The 23,518-nt window shown below is 49.9% G+C and overlaps 1 protein-coding gene and 1 non-coding gene across 2 annotated transcripts in view; both read left to right on the top strand.

The window, feature by feature from the left end:
* The window catches only part of Ezr (ezrin), a 42,418-nt gene that overhangs the window by 4,961 nt on the left and 13,939 nt on the right, over positions 1 to 23,518 (top strand). The window contains exons 2-6 of the mRNA XM_040758142.1: positions 15,659 to 15,742; positions 18,894 to 18,989; positions 19,914 to 20,188; positions 20,874 to 20,957; positions 22,363 to 22,509. Of these exons, the coding sequence (XP_040614076.1) occupies positions 15,659 to 15,742; positions 18,894 to 18,989; positions 19,914 to 20,188; positions 20,874 to 20,957; positions 22,363 to 22,509 (686 nt within the window). The remainder of the gene's footprint in view (positions 1 to 15,658; positions 15,743 to 18,893; positions 18,990 to 19,913; positions 20,189 to 20,873; positions 20,958 to 22,362; positions 22,510 to 23,518) is intronic.
* On the top strand, positions 17,890 to 17,974 carry LOC121132949. Its single transcript, XR_005869666.1, has one exon. It is a non-coding gene; the product is annotated as a small nucleolar RNA SNORD62 (small nucleolar RNA).

The raw sequence follows: 23,518 nt of genomic DNA, 5'->3' as shown, positions 1-23,518 counted from the left end.
CCGTGCACTCTAGGCGAGCACTACCAGCTGAGCTATATCCCCAGCCCAAGAGCTGTTTAAATAACCAAACAGCAGGGCTGGAGAGAAGGCTCAGTGGTTAGGAGCACTGGCTGCTCTTCCAGAGGTCCTGGGTTTGTTTCCCAGAATCCAACATGGCAGGCAGCTCCCAACCTCAGTAACTCCATTTCCAGGAAATAGGACACCCTCTTGTGGGCCTCTCAGGCTCTGTACGACATACAGGCAAAACACTCATGCATATAAAATAAGGTTAAAACCATTCTCTTATAGTGTGGCTTTTGTAAACTTTCGGCTGAGATATTTAGCATACGGCTAATGTACATTATTCTCTAATAAAATGCAAAGAGCCACAAAAATATCAAATATGTGCGTTGCTTGCTCTTGGACAGCCATTTAGCATCTGCAGACCTCAGTTTGTCATCTAGAGTAAAAAAGGTTTTAAGTGCAAAAGATGCTTCCCAGGGTAAACTGAGGCAAGGCTTGTATTCGTGGAGTCCAGACAGCTGCTCTGACGTGCTGTAAGCTCTGTGATGCTTGTGTAGACGGTCAGTGAAAAATGGTGTCCTGGCTCAAGCTTAGCCATGACTTCACAGGGAGAGAGCCGGGAAGTGCTCAGGAAAAGCGAGCCCCCTGTCTCTCACATGTTATCAGAGTCCCCTGGGAATTGTGCTTCCTGTGTGAGGGGAGTTGTCAGGTGCTGCTGTGGGCCTGGTGCCCGTGGCTTTTGCCTGGGAGGAGCTCTGGTGGAGAGGGTGAGTGTGGGCAAGGGTCATCCTGACACGACGAGGTAGGAGAATGACCAGGAGCAAGTGGCGGCGGTGTCATCATCCCCCCACCCCCTTGGCCAGTTGCTGGGGGCTGATACAGGATCTGGGTTGAGGGCTGAGAACATTTCTGGCCTGGGGCTGATTCCATTTGTGTTTTAAATTCAGTAAGGCCCTTTCATGTGCTGCGGATAGATGGTAATGCCCTTTTAAAGGAAGGGAACTTCAGGAACACTTTGCCCTTTTAGTTTAATGTATTTGATAGAGGCAAAACCGAAAAACATTCTAACTTCAGCTCCATTTTCTCTGATGGAAGAAAGGGGGACGAGGGGACCATACAGGTCAGTTTAAGGGCAGCAGAGTTTTGCCTAGCTTTTTGTGAGCTTGAGGCCACTTTTCACAACCAACTTCTGCTTGCTGTTGTCTCTCCTTTTGCCTGAGGGACGGTTACCCAACATCCTCCCAGTAGACGGTGGAGGTCTCTGTTTGCATTTAAGGAAGGCACACGTGAACCATTGCAAACAGGTGCTTTTCTCCTAAGAAGTCCCAGCTAAGAATGTTTTTAGGTTTTTTGAGGCCTTGCTTTAAAACGCCAGCCTGTGTGGACTCCAAATAAGGCCCTATGAGCCTGAGGTATTTACCCTCTGGGCCTTTACTGAAAAAAGGGCCAGTCCCTTGCTTCCAGGATAAAGGTAACTATTGTCAAGCTTTTGTTAGGCCTTGTGTATATTTTATGGCTAGGCCAATATTTGGAAGGAGAACCACTCCTATAGTTCTAGGTTTTACAAAAGTCTCCTAAAACAAAGAATCTGTTTTTGTCAGTAGAGTCTAGGTGCAGCGGATGTCTTGACCATGGATTCCTATTGGGAAAACTGTCAAGGAGCGCAGTCAGGGTTGGGGCTAACTGAAGTAATATTTTAACAAGGCTGGTGTTAGTGGCTGCCCTTTCTTTGTTTCATAAGGAAAGTGGCAGCATCTTGTGTCACCTCCTAAACCATTGTTTAATGACAGATTTTTGGCACATGCTGAGAGCAATTTGTACCTGATATTTGAGTTGGAAAGAGAATGTGTATGAGTTGCTTTTTTTTTAAATCCTTGAAAAACTTAAAAATTAAACCCAGCTGGAGTGACACCAACCCCTCGCCCTCTTCATTATATTTCATAGACCTTAGCTCTGCCTGTCCTAATGTTTGATCCCTGTTTGTTTATGCCTTTCCCGGCTGTACAGTGAGAGGTCAGACGTCCAGAAAACAAAAACATTGTCTGCTTCCAAAAAGACCTTTACATTTTTGCATTATTGGCTGATACAAAGGGGATGGTAGCATCAGTACAAGCTTGCAACTCACTGAGGGCTTCCTCTTCCTCTGGTGCCTTTAAACAACCTACCTGCCTGCTTCTATGGGCCAAGGAGATGTGTATGTGTGTGTGCACATGTGTGCCTGTGTGTGTGCGTGCGTGCCTGTGTGTGTGTGTGCACGCGTGTGTGTTTCACATACTCTTGTATGTAAAGCTGCTGGGAGTCCAGTGCAATTGCTGAAGGCAAAAGAAAAGACTTCATAGGCATGTTCTTTAAACTGCAAAGTATTCCTGCTCGTGTGATCTAGGGTAGATTTGTCTCAGAAATCACTGAATTTCAGTGTGGTTGGCTTTATATAGTCCCATCCCAGAGCAACAGGTTAGTACAGAAATTGGGGCGTTTGGACACTTTCATTGTTTCCAGCCCCTCCTCCTCCACTGGGATGGAAAAGGGAAGCCTTGGCAGGCTTTAAGTTTACAAAGAAAACAGTACATTCCAGGTGGGTTTAGTCTACATGCCTCACGTTGCCTGTGTTCTGTTCTGTGAGTCGAGAATTAAAGATAAGTGTGGCGTGTAGTAGCCATCTTGGCTGTGCCTACCTTTGTCTTTGTGGGGCTCTCCAGTTTGTGTGTGTAATTAAGCTGCATCCCAGCTGAGCTGTATGTGATACAGCTGTGAAACTGAAATCAGACGTCAGGGGATCCAGACTCCACTGGTCTATTAGCTAACAGAAAGTGCCCTTGATTGAGAGATTATTTTATCTGCCTTGTGGAGTGAGGGCTGTGGGTTATTTGTTCTTCTCCTTAGCAGGTCTCTCCCCTGCCCTGTGGGAGGCGGCCTCTGAGAATTCTTGCTTGATTCCCATGGAAACCCCAGGCTGGAAGAAATGGGTGCCCACTTACAGACAGGCACACGCAAGGCGTGTGAGAAGTTACCGGTGCCAGGCACCGGGCAGCACTGCCATAGCCCAGCAGTCCAGAAAGTGTCCTTTGGGTTGCTCTGCCCACTGGCCCCCCCCCTCTGCAGCAGGCTGGTTCTGCCCACAGGTCCCCCCGCTCTGCAGCAGGCTGGGGAAGCAGTCTCTGCTGCCCACAGGTCAGTGGAGAGGGCTCAGCATGTCCCCGTTCCCAGCCAGGTTTGAGGCAGAGAGAGCTAACCCTCTTTACTGTGAGTGCTCAGAAAGTTCCCTCCTGGTTCTAAGGCCAGACTCTTCTGATCGTAATGAGTACAAACAGGACTGGTTTGTCCGCTCTTTGTGTTTGGTAAGCAGCCTTGGTCTGACAGGAAGTGGGTCTGGGGGCAGGAAGTGGCTTACTTTCTGAGGCAGAAAGGAGCTATTGAGAAGAGCTTGAGATTTCCTTACATGTACTTGAAGTTACGGGAAAGCATTAGCCCATCTGAGCTCTTTGCCATTTCCACTCTGGAATTTAGTAATACCGACGTTTCCATTGAGAAGCTTAATGGCCTAGATACAAGGTTAGAAATAAAACATAAGGGCTACACAAATAGAAGTACTTTTGAGTGTCAGAAGTTGAGAAAGTTGCTTAACACAGCTAGGTCTCAGTTTCCTCAGTTACTAAAAAGATCTGACTATCAGTCCAGGCAGGTGGTGCCCATTTGCTGTCCAGGAGGCTGAGGCAGGTGGATTGGGACTTTGAGTTTCAACTAGATAAGGTACTTAAAGAGACCACCATCTCAGTTGAGGACAGACATGGAGAGATACCCACAAACGCTCATGCACACGAATAGGGAATGACAAAGGCACACACACACACACACACACACACACACACACACACACACACACACACCTACACCTGAGTCAGCTGCTAGGAATGCCTTGGCAGGAAGCAGTAGCCATTAAGAGTCGTCTACATGACATGACAGACTCTGGAGATCCACCATGGAGGGCCTCAACATCCCTGGGGATCGGAATGGAGATTGGGTGGGGGACTGGGGAGCCTGGTGGGGAGGGATGGGGAGGAGAGGGAGCTGGGATTGACAAGTGAAACAAACTTGTTTCTAACTTAAATTTAAAAAAAAAAGGAAGAGAAAAAAAAGTCATCTACATAATGGTTAACCTTGTCACTATTGTAATTGTAGTGAAAACACACATTACGTTACAGCGTGGAAACCTTCCCAGGGAACCAGGTAGTTTCCAGGCCCAGCATCTATCCCAGTATGTTAAGAATTTAATGTTTATATTGTTGTCTGGTGGCATAGGTATAGTGAGAACAGTTTGGAAAGGGAAGTGAGGAGGATGCTATGTTCTGTTAACTTTCATAACTTAAAGTTGCCAGCCAGGCGGTAGTGGTGCACACCTTTAATTCCAGCACTCAGGAAGGCAGAGGCTGGCGGATCTCTTGAGTTCAAGGCCAGCCTGGTCTACAGAGAGAGTTCTAGGATAGCCAGAGATACACAGATGAAAGCCTGTCTAAAAAAGAAAGAAAAGAAGTCACCCACGGAGTTCCTTACAGCATATTAGGCATCTGTAAGGCGAGGCGTGCATCTGCTGTGTGCCTCCTGGGAAGTCACATCAGGCTGGCCATGCACGTCAGGGACATACAAGGCATGGCTTATGCTTCACACTAAGTGTGTGTATGGGGGAGCCATCCTAGTTGGGTTGAAATGTACTGTAAGCATCCAAGTAACCCAGGGTGCGAGTAGAAGGTCTTTGTAGACAGTTGTGAATGTGAACAGAAGCAGAAATGATCTTGAAAAAAAAAACATTAAATCTGGCAACCTGCATTTTGCCAGACATGCTTGTGATTTAAAATTGCAATGATGGCCTTGGACTCTTACTTGATTTAGAGTTTGCACTGACATTTTCTATACACCGAGGAAGAGCAGTGAACAGGAAGAGGAGAGAACGGCTTCCTGCTTCTTGCTTCTTGCTGGCTTCTTTGGCTCTGACCTCTGAGGTCATCGCTTTGCACCTGTGATTAGTGCTGGGGCAAGCACTACCCGGGCCAGCACTGGTAAGGAGGCGTCAGCCCGATGGCGCGTTAGTCTCAGTCCATGCTGCCACCAGGAATTCTGTCCTTCCACACGCAGCCTGGCTTGAAGTCCCCTGCCACTTGGCCTTATTGCTGGGGAGCCACAACTGTCCCCAAGAACAGTCTTCAGTGGAACTGCTTGCCCTGGTCTGTGCCACCAGGTTGCTGACTTGATATTTCTGTGAACAGTGTGACTGGTGTTCATTGTTCCTGGGAAAGTCAGAGAGACAGAAGAACCGCAGACCAGCACTTTGACCTAAGTGGAGCAGCTCTCTGGTTGAGTGACAAGTGGACTCTTGTCAGCTCTGACACTGGACTCTGTTATTGTTATTACCTAGGCAATAAAAGATATACATATCTAGTATTGTATCATCGTGTGGAATTTTATTATTCCGAGGACATGCACCCCGGAGTCAGATGTCTTCTGCCTTGCTCTGCTAGCCACAGTGATGCACGCAGATCTTACCGCTTGCTTGACGGACCATTTGCAGTAATTGACCCAAGACTGAGCTCCCTTTGGAGTATGGCAGCCTCCTACGTACTTCACACGCGTAGGGAGGCAGGAAGACTCGATGACCAGAGCTGACTTACAGCTTGGTAAGAATGACCAGCAGTGTGTACGCATCATTATCAGTGGACTGCAGATTCTCCTAAGGGCTATCTCATCTCCACTGTGTGTGTGCATGAGTTCTGCTGGTTCCACCTTCTCCACGCATGAGCAGGAATGTTCAGGACACCTAGCAGGAAGAGCGAGAGCTTAGATGGATACCAGCCTGCCTTTGAATGTCCCGGTTCAGCTCTGGCTGTGGATAGAGTTTTGGTGGACAAGCACGTGAGAACATTGTAACAAGTATGAAGGACCGTGTGTGCATGTGTATCCCAGACAGGGTTTCTTTGTGGCTTTGGAGGCTGTCCTGGAACTCACTCTTGTAGAATAGGCTGGTCTCAAACTCACAGAGATCCGCCTGCCTCTGCCTCCCGAGTGCTGGGATTAAAGGTGTGCGCCACCAACGCCCGGCTAAGTATGAAGTTCTTCAACAGGCCTGTCTTATGGACCCCTTGTTGTGAGACTTTTCTCTGCAACACTTCTGATACTTTGGTCAACTCTGATTCTGCATAGTTATTCTTGCTTTGGCCCTCTCCAAGAGAAGGGGTAGTAGCTTTGTGGAATTGGGGGGGGTCATTACAAATAATTGCTTTGTAGAAATGGTAACAATATAAAGCACTGTCCTGGGAGTTGCCATTGCAGCAGTTTTATAGACCTTATGCACATGTAAACAGTAGTTGGCCCCAGCACAGATGTGCAGGTGTAGGCAGCCATGTTGTTACAGATGGCAATAAAGTTATCTTAACAATTGGCCTGGTGGGGTCGGGGATGGGGTCGGGGGGGGGATGGGGACTGGGACAGTTCAGCGGGTAAAGCTGCTACATGGGAGCTTTGCCTTGAGATCACTCCCTGGAGCCTGCGTAAGGTGGGTAGGGAGAGCTAGCTTGTGACATCACTCCCTGGGGCCTGCGTAAGGTGGGTAGGGAGAGCTAGCTAGCTTCACGGCGGTGCTGTGACACTGGTGGACCCAGGCACATAGGAGTGATAATAAATTAGAAATGCAATTAGTCATTGCTGTGACGGCTTCCAAAGGGGCTGGTGTATGGAAGAGCGTCAGAAGGGAATCCCAACAGTAGGTAAGCCACAGAGGCCGGAGGCTGGCCGGCCACCTGCTGTGGGTGGTAGTCTGCCCACCTCAGCAGAGTTCCAGAGTCTGCCTTTCCACAGGAGGTGGTTAAGATTCCTTAAGTTACTGGTAACGTACACAGTTTGGTTATTCGTTAGCCAGCGTCTGGGCAGAGTGGCCACTGTGTCCTGGCAGATGCTAGGAGGTGACATCCATTTGCAGAGTCAGAGGAGCCTGCCCTCTACCCAGAATTCCCGTCCTTCCTAACCCTTGATACAGACCCCTGCCTGTGATCTCCCTGAGATCCTGGTTGGCAGGTGTTCTAGTCCCAGCTGAAGGAGGTGCAGCCTTCACCGCGTCAGGCTCTTTCCGTTGAGTGTGGTTGCCATCGACACCACACCCACCCCCCAGCGTGGTAGAGTAAGTTCACACACAGTCCTGTCCCCTCCCAGGCCTAGGAAGCAAGTGCTTCACTTGTCGGGCTAAGTCATGCTACAGTGTGGCTTACATCCCAGAGGCACACCAAGGTTAGTATCCAGGTGTAGCTGGCTACACTTCTTAGGCCACCAGGAAAAGTTGTGGCTTGGGTTCCCTTCTCAAGTCAGACACCATAGATAGTGTAACTGTATCTCTGCATATTTCCTTCAGCAGGGGCAGGTCCTTAGGGGTGGGGGAAATCTGTTAATACAAGAGTGTGGTGTGATCAGTATCATTGGAGGGGGATCCAGAACAGAGGACTCTGAGTCCCAGCCTCTGTCTAGGGAGAAGCAGGACCCAGGGAGAGCCGATCACTCTCTTCTGCCCTGGAGGGACAAACCACAGTTTACCAGCTCACAGCTCAGCAGCTGCCCGGTCCGGGTTGACCCTGCCGCCTCCGCAAAGGACACGGTGAGGTGGGGGTGGAGAGGGGTTGTGTGCTGCTGTGGTCAGGCCGGTTTGTTTGACAGCTAGTCCTGCCTTCCCAAGAACACGGAATATTTCCATTTAAAACTCAAAAAAAAAGTAAGCTCAATGAAATGTTTTAGTTCTTGAAAGCCGGTCTCCTTTCATCTTTGATCCAGCAAGTTGAGCATACATGGTCTGGCTTGAGTATCGGTGCTTTTTAAGCTGTTTGCAGTCATTAGAGCAACAGGGAGCAAACTAACAAAATGCTTACCCGGTAGTTCCTCAAGGGGATTGAGAAAGGGACGTGTCTATACAGTGGAATGCCCTTTGCCAGCAAAAGGGAATGAAGTCTAATACATGCACAACAAGAGATGATCTTGAAAACTGCAAAGTGACAGACAGGAGGCCTTATCTATCTGATGTGCCCAGAATAGGCAAATCAGAGCCAAAAAGTAGGTTATTGGTCAACAAGGTTTGGGGGCTTGAGAATAGTGGGGGTGGGGGGGGTAGGTGGTGGTGATGCCTGTAGGTGCCATGTTTAATGAGGTGATTGAGAACATTCTAAAACCAGCTGGGTATGGCAGTGCACACCTGGAATCCTTCGCTGAGGCGGAAGGATTATGAGCTGAGGCCAGCTGTGCTGTGTAGCAATACCCTGTTTCAAAAGAAAGAAAAATCTAAAACTTGTCAACAATGTTTGTGTGCAACTCTATGAATGATAGAAATCCCAGATTTCTCATCGCAAATGGTTAATTTTTACAGCATGTAAATTATATTCCCTCAAAGCTCTTACAAAAGCACTGACTCAGCATGAAAATGAAAATATAGAGTTGGCTCCATTATCCAATCAACTAACACGAAACAGGCAAGCATTCCTCTGGCATCATCGGCGACACCCCCACCCTCCCTCTGTGGGAGAATGTCACTGTGTCCCCTTCTAGTCCGAGCATTCCCGAGCAGGTAAAAGGTCCTAGGCAAGTACATGAAGGCTGTTAAAAGTTGCTGAAGTGGCAGTCCTCGCTGGAATGATGGCAGTCAGCACTGAGGTTTGCAATGATAAGGAAGGCTGAGCTCCCTCAGCACAATCGTGGGCCCAGACTGAGCTCTGATCCCAGACAGCCGTGATAACTGCGTGTTCTCACCACCAGACCCCTGCCTGAAATCCAAACATTCAAATGCCACTTTTTGAGTTTCCTTTCTTTTCCATGGCATTCCTGATACTCGAATACAGAAGAAAAAGCACTGGAGATGTTTCCCATGTAGTGGTGTGGGGAAGTTCAGGCTGCTCCTCGATGGCTGTGGCACGTGACTGGAGGAATCAGTCTAGAATGTGTCACAGCTTGTACTGGTGTGTTGGCACTCACTCCGTAAAAGTGAGTGTAGAAACCAGCCATGGTGGCGCACACTTTTAATCCCAGCACTCAGGAGGCAGAGGCAGGAGGATCTCTGTGAGTTCGAGGCCAGCCTGGGCTACAAATCAAGTTCTAGGCAGCCAGGATTACATAATAGAGAGACCCCATCTCAAAAAAAAAAACAAAAAAACAAAAAACAAAGTGAGTGAGAAATCTTAAGCTAAATTCAAGCCTCTTGGTGACATTACCCAAAGGAAACTTGAGCAACAAGATTGATTTACCGAGGTCAGAGAAGAGCCAGGAGATAATTTGACATAAGTCAAGCTCGGCAATTACATGGGAGAGATAGGCTAGATGGAACAAGGTTTCACAGTCAGGTTCATCTGCTGTTTCCCTTAGGCTCTTAGAAGACGTTTTAGGTAACATTTTGATAATTAAACTGTAAAGACCCAGAAATTGTGTTTTTCAAAGTGCATTCTGAAAAATACTGCATTTTTGAGATGCCCCTGGGCAATAGAGTCTGGGGTCTCTAGCCTGGGCAGTCATGGAATTTCACAGTTAAAAGGAACGAGAAAGTTACTCCACAGTCACATGACCTTGGGACATGGCCCCCTCCCCAAGTCTTCTTAAAAAGTCACACAACTCTCTAAGAGAACCATACAGCCACTGGCATGAGCAGAAGACACACAAGACATTGTTCAGACTCTTATACATGGGTCAAGTTGGGGATCCCAGTACAGCTGGGGGTGGGGTGGGAGGCATGTGGGGGGACAGAGAAGAGGATTCTGACCTTCCTGCCCAGCGATTGAGGGACCAGCAAAGGGGAGGCTGGTTTATTTTGCTTTAAACAGAGTAGCTGCTGCTGGTTTATTCAAAACAAAGCCGGGTTGGGTGGCGAGGTCTTTAATCTCCAAGGCACAGAAGCAGTTCAGCCTGCCCTGTGGCCGCCTGCCCAGCAGGGGCATCCTGAAAACTGAGGTAGGTGTCCATGAGCATGTCCTCCTGGCCGCTTGCTACTAGCCTCTATCGTGATTTTCTTCCCTGTGGTCAGGTGATGTGCCTGGCTGTCCTGTGTTCCATCCGCATGTTCTGGGAAGGCAGGCCATCTGCACCCTCAGGACAAACCCCATACCTCTGGGCCAGCTGAGAACACACACCCTCGTAGCTTACATCCAGACTTCCAGACCTGAGTGGGAGGCAGGACCCAGGGCCAGCCTTTGGCGGGCCAGGTAACTGAGGCCCAAAGACAGAGCATCCTCTGCTCTGGGCTAAAGGACTTGGTCCTTGACACCTCCATTTATTATTTCATTTTATTTGTTTTCTTGAGACAGGGTTTCTCTGTGTAGCCTTGACGGTCCTGAAACTTGTTCTGTAGGCAGCGGGCCTTGAATTTAGATCCTTCTGCCTCTGCTTCCCGAGTGCTGGGATTAAAGGTGCGCGTCACTGCCTGGCAACACCTTAATTCCTGCCAGGGTCCCGGTGATGCCCGCATTTGCCCTGCCCTCAGAAAGTCTTGACTTGGTTTTAAGAAATATGAATCCCTTGAGCCAGATGTGGTGGCGCACACCTGTAACCCTCAGCACTCTGGGGACCGAGGCAGGAGGATCATGCGTTCTAGACTAAACTCGGCTATATATACCCAGACCTTGTCTCAAAATAACTAAAGGAAGATGGAGGTTCTCAGACTCTTGAGACTGACAGGTGGGCTTTTAAGAAGCAGCTCCAAGGAAGCTGATGGAACCTACCCAAGGGAGAGGAAGGGGCAGACATGGGGGGTGGCGTTAGCTGCTCTCTCTTCATGGTGCCCGTAGATGCCCAGGGCATGGGAGGTACCGACAGTGGGACCAGGCAGGTGGATCTCATCAGTTCTAGGAACAGTAGGTTTAAGCCGAGCTAACCTAGAATAAGGAGGACAAAACAAGAATGCTTTGAAAAGATTGATTAAGCTGGGGAGGGGGGGTCAGCATTGGTCAGGCCAGCATCCGATCCTGGTCCGGAGATAAAGTGTTGGTTGAGTGGTTCCATGAATCCTTGTGAAATGCTAGTTGGCTTTTCATTAAAAACAAAAATAAAACTGCAAAGCTTTGTTTAAATTTAATTTTTACTGGCTCATGTCATTTTTTAGACGTAGAGTTTTAGCTCATTCCCATTTTCAGTTTCAGGCAGTTTGGTTTGAAGAAAGCCTTGCACCATGTACATGAGAAAGTGGCCCCTCCCATCAAAGCCATTCACCTAAGTTGTGCGCTGCCTGGGTCACTAAGTAGGATCACTGTGAAACAGACATGTATTTATTAGAAACTCACTGTCTTCAAGGGGCTCAGGTACTGTCAATACCATGCTAACCTGGCTTGAGTCCAAGATAACCTTTAAAAAGGATTTTGAGAGTTAAATGCAATTAATTAAAATTAAGCCAATTTTAAATTACATTTACTAATTTGTTGGGGGCAGGGAGAGTGTACATACACTGCTGGTATGCCTGAGGAGGTCAGAGGACACATTGAGGGAGCTCTTCTCTCCTTCCGCTGCCGCTGTGTGAATCTGGGAGCTGGAATTCAGGTTGGGCTTGGTGGCAGGCACCTTCCCCTGCAGAGTTCTGACTGAGAGAACTGTAAAAAGACTCTGTTAGTGCTAACATGAAGGACTCCTCGTTCCTGCACTTACCGCGCGCGTTTCCATCTTAAGCAGTTGAACGTGGTTATGTCCTGTTGCTTAGATTTTAGCATCTTAGAGCCCTAGGCATGAATTACCTTACATCAGCCTCACCATTGGGGGGGGGGGATGGAGCACAGGAGACACACGTGTATCTCCCCACCACCCTCCCACAGGGACCAGTGCTTTAGAATGCTTTGGCAGCCCTGAGATCAATTCTACTCTTTTGGGGCGTGTTGAGATTGGATTTTAAGTGACAGAGGTGGTGTGTGTGTGCATACATATGCAATGCATTATGCCGACATCAATATTGGCAATCAATTCTGGGATGCGTATCTAGGACCCCCAGGTGGTAAGAGCTCTGAGTTGCACCCAGCACTTCAGCATTGCTCTTGACAAGTGTGACATGTAAATCACCCAGACAACAAGAACTGCCACAGGCCCTCAGCTCCCCAGTCTTTGTGTGCAGTTTGGAGTCCGTTAAGTTCTTTGTGGGACCACCCTCCTGTCAACGGGACCATTCAGTTCTTTATTTCTGTGACACTGTTGCCATTCAGGCACCAGATGTGACCAAATCCTCTGAGTTCATTAGAAACCCTCATTTACCGTGCAGACTCGGCATCAGGAGGACAGAAAGGAGAGCTGGGGTGTCCTCGGTTGTTGAAGCCTGATTTTTCTCGGGCTCCCATAATGTGTATGTGAACAGTCCTGTTAGGTTATTAAAGGTTGCATTTAAATTTCGGTGGACGTTTGGGCTGCATTGTAACACATTACAGATGTATAAACTGCAACCAATCCTACTGGTCTTTCTAAACAGGGAATAAATAGCTCGGTGTGTGCCATGTTTGGGGATTGGTGCTTTTAGGTGTCCAGTAACTTGGAACACATGTGCTTAGGGACTGGCCTGGAGGAGTACTGAAGGCATCTGAGCTGCTTGGGATGGTTTTGTAGAATGGTGACCGTGCTGTCCAGATGCCAGCATTGCCCTCAGCAGAGACACTTGTGGGCTATAACTGCTGAGCCGTAGGGACTCATCAGCTGAGAGCAGTGCTCCATGGACAGCAAGGTCCGTTGTCATGGCTGCGTCAGCACACCTGTATCAGTCTTGAGTAACAAGGTTGTGGAGATGGCACTGTGTATGAATCTGTATGTATCCTAATATTGACTTGGCACTTTTAGGGAGGACTTGGCACCTTTAGGGAGGACTCTTCCATTGGTTGGTTGTCTTTTGCTTTGTTTTGGTTTTGGTTTTTAGAGCAGGGTTTCTCTGTGTAGCTCTGCTGTCCTGGAACTCAATCTGTAGACCAGGCTGGTCTCGAACTCACAGAGATCCGCCTGCCTCTGCCTCCCGAGTGCCGGGATTAAAGGTGTGCACCATCATACCTGGTTTTTAGGAAGGATTTTAAAATCCTGATGTATGCCCAGTCAGACCTGGGAATTGTTCCTTTGGATAGAGTCTGTGGAGGGAATCTTGTGTTGCTGCAGCTGTGGATATGAGGCCCTTGAAGTGGGAGGATTGGATTCTCAAGTCAAACAGACCTACGTGAGCTTAAGCAGTTCACTTTCTACACTCAACTGAGCGATGGTAGTCTACCTACCCCAGCACACTCAACTGAGCGATGGTAGTCTACCTACCCCAGCACACTCAACTGAGCGATGGTAGTCTACCTACCCCAGCACACTCAACTGAGCGATGGTAGCCTACCCCAGCACACTCAACTGAGCGATGGTAGTCTACCTACACCAGCACACTCAACTGAGCAATGGTAGCCTACCCCAGCACACTCAACTGAGCGATGGTAGTCTACCTACACCAGCACACTCAACTGAGCGATGGTAGTCTACACCAGCACACTCAACTGAGCGATGGTAGTCTACCTACACCAGCACACTCAACTGAGCGATGGTAGTCTACCTACACCAGCACACTCAACTGAGCGATGGTAGTCTACCTACACCAGCACACTCAACTGAGCGATGGTAGTCTACACCAGCACACTCAACTGAGCGATGGTAGTCTACCTACACCAGCACACTCAACTGAGCGATGGTAGTCTACACCAGCACACTCAACTGAGCGATGGTAGTCTACCTACACCAGCACACTCAACTGAGCGATGGTGGCCTACACCAGCAGAGGCACTTAAGAAGCTGCTTGCTTACCTTCTGAGTTGTTTGAATAAAACCTAATCAGAACTCTAAGATAGCACACAGCTGGTGTGGTCACACATGCCTATTGTCCTGGCTGAGGCAGGAGGGAGTTAGAGGCCAGCCTGGTCTACATACTGAAAAACCCTCAAAGAGGTTTTGGGCATTACATTTTAAATTTCTAATAACGTGTTTTGTTAAGTTTTCAGAACAGTTGATGTCAATTGCGTGTGCATGCACATACGTAAATGTATTTGTAAATGTGGGCACGTATGCTAAGACCCGAGGTTGATGTCGGTCGTCTGCCTTGATTACTGTCCACCGTTTATCAAGGCGGGGTCTCTGATGGAATCCCGAGCTCTCCAATCCCAGCTAGTCTTGGTACCGAACTCTGGTCCCCATACTTTATGTCAAGCACTCTATCCACTGAGCCGTCTCCACCACCGTATACTATCTTTTTATGGTAATCACTGCCTTGGGCTCTGAAGATGACCTCCTCCGGATGCCCCAGGTCTAGAACGCCTTGGTCCAAATGGTCTGCAGATCCAGCCTACTCTTCCTTTATGTGGTTGCTGAAGCTCTGCTGACCTAGTGCTGGGATGTTTGTCTAGTTTGTTTTCCTGATGCTCTCCCCTTTAATTAAAAACGAGCATTGTTATCAGGAAGTATAAAACGAGGTTTCTTTGCAGTAAATTCTTGTCCTTCGGCTTGTAGATGTGGTGAGGCTTTTTTTTTAAGTCTGGAGAACGATGCCCCTCTCCTGTGTAGTAGTGATGCCAGCTAGCGATACTCCCATCTGGAATGGATGTTAGAGCAGCCCTTGGTTTGCTCAGTCTTTAACATTATTGCAAACCTTTTGTTTTTTTCCCTCCTCCTCTTCTCCCTTCTTGGTTTTTGTATTTTAGACAGGGTCTCACTGTGGAGCCCTGGATGATGAGACTTGGTATGTAGACCAGGCTGGCCTCAGACTGAGACAGCTTGCCTGCCTCTGCCTTCCTAGTGCTAGTATTGAATGTGTGTACTGCCTGCTGCTCCTGGAGAGAAAGCAGACTAGCTCTTTCTGGAGGAGAGACTCATATCCGGTGCCCACACGCTCTCCACTGTATCTACTGGATGCTGAGCTCTGTGGGCTGAGTACTGTCCTCGTGACAGGGAACCTGTGCCGGGAAGAGACGTTCCTGGCCCTGTCTGAATCACAGCTGCTGTGAGCTGTCATCTTTCCCTCTGGGAGGGTGACAATGAAGAGCCTCTGAGAAGGCTTCTCATACTTAGTAAGCTGTCCTGACTTTTTTTTTTAATTAATTAAAAGTGTGTGTGTGTGTGTGTGTGTGTGTGTGTGTGTATGTCGTATGTGCTGCTATTGGTAGACCGTACCATTTGCTTGTCACAGTCCTAATCGGAAACGTCATTTCCCTTTTCTGCTTCATAATTGGTGTCTTCAGTGGCTGCGTGATGCTCTGCCCTCTTTGGTTCTGATGTTTACTCACTGAACCATTTTTCTCCTAGTTTCTAATGTCCCCAAACTATCAGGGACACGGCCCTCTCCGCCTCTTCTTTTTGCCTTGGTGTGAACCTCTGGCTGGTACGTTAGGAGCCCTGTCAGCCTCAGTTGACTCTTGATGCAGACCTCAGCTCAGATGTGCTTTATAGAGGCAACAAGGCTGCGTTTGAACCCAGATCCTGTACTTGCTGAGGCTTTAGACAGCTGTCCTGCGTTTAGGACCTGTGGCAGGGGTTCTGTGATGAGGACAGATGTAAGAGTGTGTGTGTGTTCAGCAGCCACACTGCCAGGCAGCTCTGGCTTTAGGTGGGAAGTCGAGGGGGCCACGGGGGTAGAAGGCACAGGGAAATTCAGGTTTCTCTTCCTGTTTTCCAGGTCAACGTCCGGGTGACCACCATGGATGCAGAGCTGGAGTTTGCCATCCAGCCAAACACCACCGGGAAACAGCTTTTTGATCAGGTCAGTCTTGTCTGTCTGTGACGTGGGCAAGGGGAGTTGACCACTCTGGAGAAGTCTGTAAGGGACCAACCCTTTGGTCTTCTAGGCAGATTACCGTGTTTTGTTCACTCCAGCCAGGTAGCAGATGAAAAGGGCCTTTGAGGTTGAGCTTGGAATCACCCACGAAGTCGGGTCTTTGTTAAGCAGCCATTAGTTGATAATACTGCTAGATGTTGGGGTTTATCATAGCAACACTGCTCCAAACACAGTTTTGTTAAACAGTTCAGCCCTTCCCAAAGCGGGCTAGAAAACGTTATCTAGTGTCATTTAACAGCTGTGTGTCATGTGTCAGCACACTCTTCCTGCAGAGGGGCCAGATAGTCACTCTTTCAAGTTCAAAGACAGTGTGGTCTGTGTCATAACTGCTCATTCTTTCCACTATTATCAAAAAGTGGCCACAAATCATGAATTGTAAGCACAATGACCTTGTTCAGATAAAAACGATGTGGAGCACCACAATCTTTTATTTATTTATTTGTTTGTTTATTTATTTGGGGGGGCACCACATTTTTAAAGGGATTTCCTGAACCTTTAAAAAAAAGACTCTTACCCTGTGGGCCACACCGGTAGTCAGCAGGCCAGGTTTCGCATCCAGGTCTTCTGCGGTTGAGGCAGCAGTGGCTTTGCTAATGTGGGCACCATGACGTGGGTGTGGTGTATCCCATCTTTCCTGGGATGATTCTAAGTGGATCAGCCCCGTGGTCCCGCTTGCTTTGGTGAGGAAACGGACTATCCCGTGTTCTGTTTCTTAACAAAACACTGCAGGTAACTGGCCCCAATGGGCAGCTTTTACTGCAGAGCACTTGTTTCTACATGACTCTTGGGCAGAACGGGCACCTCTTGTTCCCATCTCGTGGTGGGTCTTAGAAAACCCTCCTTGCCTCTTTGTTCTCCGCCCAACATTGTAGACTAAATAGGCCCAGACAGTGACGAGGGATGCGCCGGAGATGCCTGGGTTCTGGCCAGCAGCTCACCCTCGGCATCCAGGCCCTCGGTGGGGTTTGCACGGGCTTTGTCTGGAGGTAGCAAAGCAGGCGTCTCCATGTCCCTGTGCCTCCCGAAGCCTGAGGTGAATGGCAGAGATAAATGAGAGCAAACTCCAGAGGGTAGACAAGGGTTCGGGGCAGAGGGTAGACAAGGGTTCGGGGCACAATGCCAGAGCAGAGGTGAGTCACATGGCACCTGATCCCAGAGCTGGCCGGCCCCACTGCCACCCTGCATTCAAGGTCCAAGCCTGAAAATGAACGTTGGTGCTGGGGGAGCTGGGAAGGGAATCTCAGCGCCCCTGCTCGATCCCCATCTTCTCTGGAAGTGAGCACAGGGTAGGGCCTGCCGGGTGGCTTGCCCGCAGAGAACCCTGGGTGCCTGGGCATGCCCAGACCTGGTCTACAGGGCTTGCCTGCCACTCACCATTGTTTGAAGGTGGCTGTCTTCTAGGGAGATTTAAGATACTTTGTGCTCTGGGGTGAGGCTAGGCTCAGGATGAAATCTAAAGGTCACCCCTGAAAGATTCCCAGAGGAAGCTGGGCACAGTCCCTGGGTGCTGTTTGGCACCATGTCCGGGACCCTCGCTTGGTCAGTTTTGGCCCTTGAGTACCCTCTCCCTTACTGGCAAACGAGTGACAGGTCACAAGCAAAATTGCTTCCAAAGCAGAGCAGGAAACTGTAGTGTTGAGCGGAGAAAAAGGCTTGTCCCCTACCCGTACCCTCCAGCCCGGTGGAGCCGAGCGGAAGAGACCGTGGGTGTGACAGCACCCCATCATCCTGCCTCTGCCGTGGCCTCTTCCCTCAGTCCAGCCTGCAGTGTGTCACTGGACTCTAGCAAGAACTGGGATTGGGTGGATGTTCTGTGGGGACGCATGTCAGCTGCTGCCTGGTCTACTGAAGCGGGCACCGCTGCCCTTGTATCATAAAGCCTGTCATCCAAACCCCGCCCGAGGCAGAGGTGAGGGTCAGCCCCCAGGCTGCCGAGACACTTCTGTGGGTGAAGCCAAGAGGTGAATCATAGGACCTTGAAGGCCTCGGGAACGGGTGGCTTTGTGGGAGTGTGTGGGATTCCCCTGTAGGACACCTACGACCTATGGGGTCGTTTGAGAATGCACCAGCGGTCTCGGTGATGCAGTTCCAATAGATCCTTCTGACCCTCCACTGTGGACTCAAAGCAGGGAGATGAAGAGGACAGAGACTGAGAGACCAAAGCAAAAAAAAAAAAAAAAAGCACCAAGGGAAGCTTGGGGAGGCCCAAGCTCTAAAATACAGCCACCAAAGACCATTCACTCATTGGGAACAGTGAGGAGGGAGCGGCCTGTCAGGGCAATGGGGCTGCTTTCCGTGAGGGCCTTGGTGGTGGCTGCACGGGATGCTTGCAGACTGACACGTCCATCTACACAAATGCAAGAGGGGACTCTTGAGTGGTGGCCTTGACAGTCAGTGGAGACCTAGAGTCGTGGAGAGGGAGGTCGGGTGGACAGGGAGTTCTCACTGGCTGCTCAGGACCAGGCTGGGGCTGCAGCTGGGTGGATGAACTGGGAAGGGTGGTTTAGAGCTAACACCTGCTTCATAGGTGCTGCGCAGGACTCTGTGGTGTAACTTCATGTCACCTCGGAGATACGGTGCTGGTTTGTGGAGAGTAGGAGGTTGCCAGGGTGCACCAGCACAAGGGCGGGCACGGGCTTCACAGAGTCCGTGGAGCAGAGTGTGTGGAAGCAGCCGGGCTTCCTTCACACCATCCCGTGGCAAAATGTTGGATGTGGTGCGCCCCGCTGTGTTGTGGGGTGAGGAGAGGGAGATGGTGAGCAGGGCGGCCGTGGCAGACACGAAGCAGAGACTCTGACGTGCTAGCAAGCATCTGCCTCTCTACAGAGGAAGGGGCAGGCGCGGCCAGGGTTCCTTGTTGCCCTGTCTATGTGGTTCCTCTCTCTAGGGGAGACGAGACCACGTGTTGTGCTGATTATTTGCAACCTGTGGGTCAGAGGTTGCACTCGAGACTGCTTGCTTGTTGTACCAAGCAGAGTCCTAGACTCTGGGGACTGCTGAGCACATGGGGGGCACCGCTGGCTGCTGATGCCTGCGTGAGGGTGTTTCTCACGGTGGGCCTCTTGCTCTTTCACAGGTGGTAAAGACTATTGGCCTCCGGGAGGTGTGGTACTTTGGCCTCCAGTATGTGGACAATAAAGGATTTCCTACCTGGTTGAAACTTGATAAAAAGGTAAGTTGGAGTTAACCATTTGTTGTTAACTGGAGATGATCCACTCTGAGGCAATCAAAGCCTCAACTATGTCTTCATTGTCTTTCTCTTCCTTGTTGTTGGTGTAAAGACTTTTATAGACGGAGGCTGCAAGCTTCCAGGAAGAGAGAATGTGGACTAGAATTAGATCTTGGCCCTCCGCCCCTGGGTCCCCTGTTGGGGCTAGTGATGGTTAACTGCCTCGTGGCCTTAGTTGTTTTTTTTTTTTTTCTACATGAGATTAATCTAGAAATCATGAGTCACAACCATATTGTCAGAACCTGTTGTTTTGTTTGAGTCTGCAGTAAATTATCTTTTTGCTCCGAAGATTGGGCAACCCCACGCCTAGTCATGAAGGCACCAGCTAAGTGTGGTTTCTGACCCTTGGCGGGCTGTGCTCCTTCCCTTCCATCCTATTTTCCATGTCACTGTGAGGAAGGTGACAGTGGAGACATCGAAGTATGGGAGTCACAGCAGGAAGGACATGGGGTCATTCCTAAACGAGGTGTTTGGGTCTGGTAGCATTGTCCCAAGAAATGGCGATGGGGTGACAAGGTCCTGCAGCCCCAATAGCCGGGCTTCCAACAGAGCCAGGATATTTGGGACCGACTTAACTCTATCACATGCTACAGTGATGAATTTCAGGGCTAGGGCACGTGTCCGAGTTGGTAGAATGCTTGCCTGGCATGCCTGAAGCCCTGTGTGAGCCAGGCGTGGTGGGTGATGCCTGTAATCTAAGGACTCAGGAGGCAGAGGCCGGAGTATCAGACCCAGGACCGTTCTCCATAACGAGACAAGCCTGAAGCAAGCCTGGGATGCTCCCCGATGATAACAGAGATACTTTGGAGTCACTGGTGTCCAGGAGTGGCCTGGAGTTGGCACTGAGACCTGCCTTCTGTCACACAGGTGTCTGCACAAGAGGTTCGGAAGGAGAACCCCGTCCAGTTCAAATTCCGGGCCAAGTTCTACCCCGAGGATGTGGCGGAGGAGCTCATCCAGGACATCACGCAGAAGCTGTTCTTCCTCCAGGTCAAGGATGGGATCCTCAGCGACGAGATCTACTGCCCACCGGAGACCGCTGTGCTGCTGGGGTCCTATGCAGTGCAGGCCAAGTTCGGGGATTATAACAAGGAAATGCACAAATCTGGGTACCTTAACTCCGAGCGACTGATACCCCAGAGGTGAGCCAAGGCTGGCTGTGGGGGGGGGGGGGGGGACGGGACTGGGAGCCACCAAGGTCACAAGGTCAGGAGCTGCTCTAGGCTGGGCCTCTGGTTCTTTCCTAAATGCTCATTTAGGAATGTCCTGAGCCAGCAGGCTCCTCTGATGACTAGCTGAGATACAGCAGGGCTACCGTATCCCTTCTTCCTGGCTCTGATGGGCGGGCACCTTTCTGACCTGCCTGCTTAGTTAGCTCTGCCTCTGGACCGATGGAGACAAAAAAAAATGACCCCTTTGGAGGAAAAGTCATTTAAAATAATTTTAAGAAACCTAACAGTAGGAGGTTTTTAGGGGTGGCTCAGAGGTCCTGAGTTCAATTCCCAACAACCACATGGTGACTCACAACCATCTATAATGAGATCTGGTTCCCTCTTCCAGCATGCAGACAGAATACTGCATACATAATAAATAAATAAATAAATAAATAAATAAATAAATAATATTTTTAAAGAACTTACAGTGGGATTGGGTTCTTTGAAAGGCTAAATCTTCAGGCTTATGCTCAAGAAAGAAAGCCATAAAGTAGAAAGCCATGATTGTCTCATTGAAAAGAACAGTGTGAGTCTGAACGCGTGCTCTGAGATATCACTGGCATCTCCCAGCCCGTGAAGGTGACAGTCCTGTATCTCTCCTTTTGGAACCTAGAGTCATGGACCAGCACAAGCTCACCAGGGACCAGTGGGAGGACCGAATCCAGGTGTGGCACGCAGAACACCGAGGAATGCTTAAGTGAGTGCCAGCCTTTTCGACTTCCTTTCCCGTGGGGCTCCAGATAGCTTCCAGAGAGATCAGTCTTCGTGCTTAGCGAAGTCCAACACAGACAAGTGCGGTTTCCTTGGGGAGAAGAAATTTAGAGTTTTTATTTTGCTTTTTTTGTTGTTGTTGTTGTTTTGTTTTGTTTTGTTTTTGAGACCGAGTTTCTCTGCATAACAGCCCTAGCTGTCCTGGAACTCGCTCTGTAGACCAGGCTGGCCTCAAACTTACTGAGATCCGCCTGCCTCTGCCTCTCGAGTGCTGGGATTAAAGCCACCACCACCAGACTAGAGTTTGTTTTTTAAACAAGGCCTGGTGTTCTTGCCTGGGGAAAGAAGCACCTCAGTTTAAGCCTCAGATGCTAACTGTAACCGTCCCTTCAGAGGAAAGTCCTGTGCCCGACACTCACTTAGCTGAGGGGAGCACTGGTCACCAGTGAAGTGGGATTTTCTGTGTCTTGTCGAGGGTGCCACTTCGCTTGCTTATTAAAACTACTGCCTTCAACACTTATATACAATGTAAGCATGGGCCCGGGTGGGAAAGACCGAGAAGCTGGAGGGACAGACGCGTGGGAGAAGCTGGAGGGACAGACGCGTGGGGCTTTAGGGTACTCAGATGGAGGTCCCAGTCCCCCGAAGCTGGGGGGACAGATGCATAGGGCTTTAGGGTACTCAGATGAAGGTCCCAGTCCCCCAAAGCTGGAGGGACAGACCTGTGGGGCTTTAGGATACTCAGATGAAGGTCCCAGTACCCCGCAGCTGGAGGGACAGACGCGTGGGCCTTTAGGGTACTCAGATGAAGGTCCCAGTCCCCCGCAGTTGGAGGGACAGACGCGTGGGGCTTTAGGATACTCAGATGAAGGTTCCAGTCCCCCGCAGCTGGAGGGACAGACGCATGGGCCTTTAGGGTACTCAGATGAAGATCCCAGTCCCCTGCAGCTGGCCCTGTGCACTTCCTTGCAGTGTGGGACTCAGAAACTATGTGCCACAGAATCCTTGGTTGGACCAGGAGCCTCTGAGAGTCCTTTGTTGGAATCCCTGGTCTCTCTGTATGCAAGAAACAGGGTTATCCCTCATAGGAGAAGAAAAAGAAAAAGAAATCTTGTCTCCTTGGAAACCAGAGCAAATCAGTTAGTTCTACCTAGTGTGTAGGGTAGATAAGTTACAGGGCTCAGGGTAGCACAGGCCCCTGTCTGGGAGCTGCTTGCAGGCCTGCCTCATCCCTACTCTGACTAGCTGCCTTAGGTAGCTCCAGGCCTTGCCTGCCGGGATGCCACGCCCTCACTCTATGTGGCTGGCCTTTACTCGAAGCATCTACAGAGGCTTGTGTGTTTGGGTATGAATGCTGCTAGCCATAATACCTATGTTTTCTTTCCCATTAGGGACAGCGCTATGCTGGAATACCTGAAGATTGCCCAGGACCTGGAAATGTATGGGATCAACTATTTTGAAATCAAAAATAAGAAAGGAACAGACCTTTGGCTTGGAGTTGATGCCCTTGGACTTAATATTTATGAGAAAGATGACAAGTGAGTTGAAGATGGCTGTTGATTTTAGAGCCTGCAAAACCAAAGAAGTGTGTGCCTGCGGTTTGAAGGGGTGCGGTAGCTTGGTGACCCGGAAGTCAGTTGTACCTCCGGTCTGTTCCACAAGGAACCTGTGGCAAGGGAAGGTCCAGAGTGCACTAACCTTAGGACTCTGAGCCCCGTGAAGCAGAGAGAGCGTAGCTTCCAGAGGACTTTCCCCCTCCACAGCTATTCTTAGGCGCTTGCCCATCCAGGGCGGACTCCTGGCTCAGGGCTCCTGCTAATCCAACCAGGAATGTTGATAATGCCTCCAGACATTCCTGTAAGCAGTGGCAGCCTGCATGGACGAACAATTAGCTAAATCCCCTGAGCCCACAGAAGGTGTCTGATTGCTTCACAGCTACTACATTGTCTGTCCAGCAAGGTCTGTGAGCAGAGCCATAGGAAGGGAGCTGCCTGGCACCCCCAGCCTCTTGCCAGCTGCAGGGATCCCCTGAGATCCCTTCTTCCCACCAGGGAAAATCCTCCCGCCTCAGCGAAGGTGAGCTGCTCCTGATGGTCGCCTGAGCGCAGAGGGTGGGCTCTGCACAGTCTTGATGTCCAGTTCCTAGGCCCCGTTTGTGAAGCAGAGGGACCTGGAGCCCAGAGACGCAGCCAAGCCCTGTGAAGTGTGTCAGGATGTGACAGCCCTCAGTCAGCCTCCCTCATCTCCTCCTGTCAGCTCCCCACGTCTCACCCTGCCCCCCCCCCGTGGTCTCCTGCAGTTATCTAGAGAGTGGCTCTGCTGGCAGTGAGTGACATAAAGAGTCCAGTTAGTGGCCAGGCATGGTGACACACGCCTGCAGCCTTGTACTCAGGAGGCAGAGGCAGACAGAGCTCTAAAGCTAACAAGGGCTACATAGTGAGACCCCGACTAAAATATAAATAAATAACCTATCCAGAACATCCCAGGAACCCTGAACCCTTGGAGAACCTAGAAGCGGGCTATGGGGCTTAGGGCTTGCTTCTTAGT

The sequence above is a fragment of the Mesocricetus auratus genome, unplaced genomic scaffold (assembly GCF_017639785.1).
Source record: "Mesocricetus auratus isolate SY011 unplaced genomic scaffold, BCM_Maur_2.0 Super-Scaffold_100018, whole genome shotgun sequence".
In the NCBI taxonomy this organism is placed as follows: domain Eukaryota; kingdom Metazoa; phylum Chordata; class Mammalia; order Rodentia; family Cricetidae; genus Mesocricetus; species Mesocricetus auratus.
Note: the sequence above shows the minus strand (reverse complement) of the source record. Positions and strands in the feature narration are given on the sequence as shown.